We start from the raw sequence: 5,000 nt of genomic DNA, 5'->3' as shown, positions 1-5,000 counted from the left end.
AAATCGACAAAGAAATTTGAAAAAAGAAAAAAAAAATTGAAAAGACCTTTCGCGCCGCCACGCCGCCCCGCCTGCAATCTTCACCGGAATTCCAGCGGCGGGCGTGCGTGCGAAGCGGCTCTCCTCGATGACACGAATTACCTCCTTCACGGCCAGATCCACACGGGGCAAATCACCATGATGACGATGATAACTTCGCCACATCGCTCGTCATCACATTCATCACTTCGGCGGGCCAGATATCACCACTCGTCGCCAGCACACGCATTTGGTTGGCGTCTCGGGATGGCGTGCGGCGGGGTGGGTGGGTATCTCCCCCCCCCCCTTCCCTCTCCCTCTTCCCCCTCTCCAACGCCTCCGAGAAGAAAATCTCCCTTTCTCTTCTCTCGTTCCTGTCCTGCTCTGCTCTCATCTCTCCTGCACTTTTCTTCTCTCATCTCCTTCTTCCTCTTTCTCTTCTTATCTTTCTCTTCCTCTTTCTCCTCTCATATTCCTCTTCTCCCTTCTCTTCTTATTTTTCTCTTCCCCTTTCTCCTCTCATCTGCCTCTTCCTCTTTCATCTCTCATCTTCCTCTTCCTTCTTGCTTTCTCATCCCCCTCCCTCTTTCCCTTCTCCCTCCCCCCCTTCTCCTCTTCCCCTTCTCCCTTCTCCTCTTCCCCTTCTCCCTTCTCCTCTTCCCCTTCTCCCTTCTCCTCTCTTCTCCCGCTCCCCACCTTCTCCCCTGACCTCTCCCCCTCCCTTCTTATTTTTTCTCCCGATAAAGGTTAAAATGAGATGATCAAAAGCCTCAACAAGGTTATACACGCAAAAAAATAGAAATAAAAATTTATTAATTCATATAACGTTCCTAACTTTACGGCATATATCGCAGCAGTAGTACAACCGTTAGAAATAGATGAATAAACAAAAAATAAACAAATAAAAATAGATAAAGATTGAAATAAGTGATCTTTGTGATATCTATCTTAAGTTGAGATAGATTGCGTTAAAGTCGAACGGGAGAGGCTACGTTAAGCTGAGGAGACCCACTTTTGAGGCATAGAACGTTAGCTCAAATTCTAAAACGTCCTGTGCGGCATATTCTTAATCTTACTGTCAGAACTTGATCTTAAGATACGATGGCGTAGCTGTAGCCACTGCCTGAGCATTTTTTTTTTTTTTTGAGAGAGAGAGAGAGAGAAAAAAAAGAGACAGAGACAGGCAGATAGAAAGACAGACTGACAGAGAGACAGACAGACAGAGAATTAGAGCGAGAGAGAGAGAGAGACAGAGACAGACAAAGAGAGACAGAGACAGAGAGAGAGAGATAAAGACAGAGACAGAGAGAGAGAGAGAGAGATCATAAGAGAGAGAGAGACAGAGCGAAAGAGAGAGAAGTGATTTTTTTTCTACATACGTATAGAGTAAATTCATACTAGTTTTTTTTGTTTGTTTCTTCGGAAGTACTCCCTGATATCAAATAATTACCTTGATAATACAGTGCTTCAATGATACATGTTTTCGAGAGGCAATGCAAGGTGTGTTTCCTTTACATGTAGTAAGAGTAACAGAAATACACTGGTTCTCTATTACCCTTTCTCAATATGCAAGCCTGTATTCCTGTCTCTTTCTCTGTCTCTGTTTCTGTCCCTGTCTCTGTCTCTATCTCTTTTTCTGTCTTTGTCTCTGTCTCTGTCTCTGTTTCTGTCCCTATATCTGTCTCTATATCTTTTTCTGTCTTTGTCTCTGTCTCTGTCTCTTTCTCTGTCTTAATCTCTATCTTTTTCTCTATCTCTTTCTCTGTTTTTGTCTCTATCTGTATCTCTCTCCCTCTCTTTTGTCTCTGTCTTTCTTCGTCTTTGTTTTTGTCTTTGGATCTGTTTCTGTCCCTGTCTTTGTCTATGTCTTTCTCTGCCCTTACTTTTGTCTCTTTTCTTCTCTTCTTCCCTTTGTCTTCGTATCTGCCCGTGTCTTCCTATCTATCTATCAGTCAATCTATCCATCTATCTGTGTATATATGTGTGTGTGTGTGTGTGTGTGTGTGTGTGTGTGCATATATATATATATATATATATATATATATATATATATATATATATATATATATATATATATATATATATATATATATATATATATATATATATATATATATATATATATATATATATATATATACATACATATATATATGTATATATTAGTGCAAGCATATCCATGCATTTTCCCTACTGAACAGACCTCTAAATGTGCTCAAGTATGACTGAACCTCAAGCTAAACAGCTGTACATGTTCACAAAACCAACCCAATATTTTTCTTTCTTTCTTTCTTTTTTCTCTAATTTAAAGGCGTCTTTCCTTCCTCTCTTTTCCGTGAACCTTCTCTCTTCTACAAGACGAAGTAAATTTTCTTTTTCTTTCTCCCTTATTCTACGTTAGGTGAAATCTGTTTCCGTCTATATTACTTCCTTTTCCACTGTATTTTTTATTTGGCTAATTGTTTATCTTCCTTTTTCTTCTTCCTTCCTTCCTTCTTTCCCATCTTTATCTGTGTCTGGATCTATACTTTGTTTCCTCTTGGTCGCCACTTTCTCTCTTCTATTCCATCTAAGCTACCTTTATGCTACAGTAGGCTTCTCTTCTCTCTCTCCCTTTCGTCCTTCCTCTCTCCATCCCTCCCTTCCTTTCTTCCTTTTCTCTCCCATCTTCCCTCACTCCCTCCTTTTCCTCTTTCGTTTCTTCTCAGCCCTCACTCCCTCCCCTCCTTCCTTCTATCCCTCCTTCATACCTCTCTCTCTCCATCCCATCCCCCTTCTATTTCCCCTTCTGGCCCTTCCTCCTTCTCTCCCTTCCTCCTTCCTTCCCGCCTTTCCTCCTTCTTCCCTCCCTCCTTCTTTCTTCCTTCCTTATATTTTTCCTTCTTCCCTCATTCCCCCTCCCCCCCTTCTGTCCTTCCTTCCCTCCCATCTTCTTCCTTTCCTCCCACCCTCCCTCATCCCCCCCCTTCCTTCTTCCCTCTTCCCCTCCCTCCTTCCTCCTTCCCTCCCTTCCTCCTTCTTCCCTCCTTCCCTTGCTTGCCTGCCTGCCTCCTTACATTTCTCCTTCTTCCCTCCCCCCTTCCCCTTTCCTCCTTTTCTCCCTCCCTCCTTCTTCCTTCCTTCCCTCCCACCTTCTTCCTTTCCTCCCACCCTCCCTCATCCCCTCCCTCCTTCTTCCCTCCCTCCTTCCCTCCCTCATTCCTCCTTCCCTCCCTTCCTCCTTCATCCCTCCTTCCCTTGCTTGCCTGCCTGCCTGCCCGTCCGGCCCCTCACACACACTATCCATCACCTCCGAGCAGGCTGTCAAGGCGAAGGCCCAAACACCATAACTACATTTAAATACAGTGTCAGATACCCCCGCTATCTGCCTCCACATCGCAGGCTAGGTGTGAGTCTGAGGCGCCCATGAAACATTCTGATGACAAGATAGTGCCGCGCGGTGGGGGGGCGGGGTGCGGGGAAGAATGGAGGGTGGAGAGGGGGAAAGAGGGAAGGGGGGGAGAGGGAAGTGGGGGGGAGGGAGAGGGAGGAAGTGGAAGGAAGGTGGGGGGAAGGAGGGGCGGGGGGAATGGTGGGAGGAGCTGTGGGGTGGAAGGAAGGTGGGGGGGAATGGTGGGAGGAGCTGTGGGGTGGAAGGAGGGAAGTGGGGAGTGGAAGGAAGGTGTGGGGGAAGCTGTGGCGGGGAAGGAGGATGTGGGGGTGAATGGTGGGGAAGCGGTGGAACAAACGAAGTGTGGGGGAAACTGTAAGGGAATTAGCAGTGTGGGAGAAACGGTTGTATGGAGGGGGGGGTGTAACCTTTTGGTTGGAGAGTGTAGGGAAAAGTATTGAGGTGTAGGGGTGTGTGAAGAAACGGCGGGGGCGGGGGAAACGGTAGGGGAAGTGGGGGTAGAAAGAAATAGAGAAAGCGATGTGAGTGAAGTGAGTCTAGGATACAGTGGAGGAGCGGTGGAGGGGTGAAGTGTGGTGGAGGTGGAGGAAAAAGTGAGGAGAGTATGGAGAGCTGTAGGGGGATAAAGGAAGCGGTGATGAGGAAGTGGGGGAAGCGAAGGGATGAAGGAAGGGAGGTTATCGAAGTGGGGGAGCAGTATATGAAGCGAATTGATGGAGGGATGGGGGGGGGGGCAGTGAAGTGTGCGATGGGGGTGGGGGAGGAAGTGAAATGTGCGATGGGGGGAGAGGGGGAGTGAAGTGTGCGATGGGGGGGGGGAGACGGTGGAATGCGATGTAAATAACGAGAGGAAGGAAGAGGAAAATAAGAAGGAAGGGGAAAAGGATGGACCTTGGGACGGAGGAGGAAGTGGGCGTAAGAAAGAAAAAGAATAGAGGAAATAAGAATAAGAAACTATGAAGATGGAGCGGCAGAGAACGAGGCGAAGATGGGGAGAGGGGGAGAGGATCAGATAATAAATAAGGAGAAGGAAAGATAATGAAAAGGGGGAAAGAGCGAATAGGAAAAAGAAAGGATAGAAGAAAAGGTTAAAGAGAGAGATAGAGAGAGAGAAAGACAACAACAATAACAGGAAGAAAGTGGGTGAAAAGGAAAGAGATAAGAAATAAGAAGAAAACGGGAAATGACATAAAAACGGCGAAATTTGAAGAAATGAAACAAAGGAGAAGACAAAAGAAAATAAGGAAATGAATTAACTATACCCCGTCCAATGACAAGAAAGGAAAAACTGGCAACCTAACCCAGTTTCTGAAGGCCTCCGATTCGCTAAGTCGCTTTTGATAAAACAATAATATTTATGATAATGGTAATAATGATGATGATGATGATAATAATAATAATAATAATAATAATAATAATAATAATAATAATGATAATAATGATAATAATAATAATAATAATAATAATAATAATAATAATAATAATGATAATAATAATAATAATAATGATAATAATAATGATGAATGATGACGATAAGAGTAATGGTGATGATAATATCATTATTATGATTGTTATTATTGTTATCATTAGA

General features: G+C 44.4%; 1 protein-coding gene across 1 annotated transcript in view; it reads right to left on the bottom strand.

Moving 5' to 3' along the window:
* Positions 1–1,006: 1,006 nt before the first annotated feature.
* Positions 1,007–5,000, bottom strand: part of LOC138864164 (serine/arginine-rich splicing factor 4-like) — a 14,007-nt gene continuing 10,013 nt past the window's right edge. The window contains exon 3 of the mRNA XM_070130221.1: positions 1,007–1,069. Coding sequence (XP_069986322.1) covers positions 1,007–1,069 — 63 coding nt within the window. The remainder of the gene's footprint in view (positions 1,070–5,000) is intronic.

The sequence above is a fragment of the Penaeus vannamei genome, chromosome 15 (genome assembly GCF_042767895.1).
Source record: "Penaeus vannamei isolate JL-2024 chromosome 15, ASM4276789v1, whole genome shotgun sequence".
Taxonomy (NCBI): domain Eukaryota; kingdom Metazoa; phylum Arthropoda; class Malacostraca; order Decapoda; family Penaeidae; genus Penaeus; species Penaeus vannamei.
This window is presented reverse-complemented; position numbering and strand designations above follow the sequence as displayed.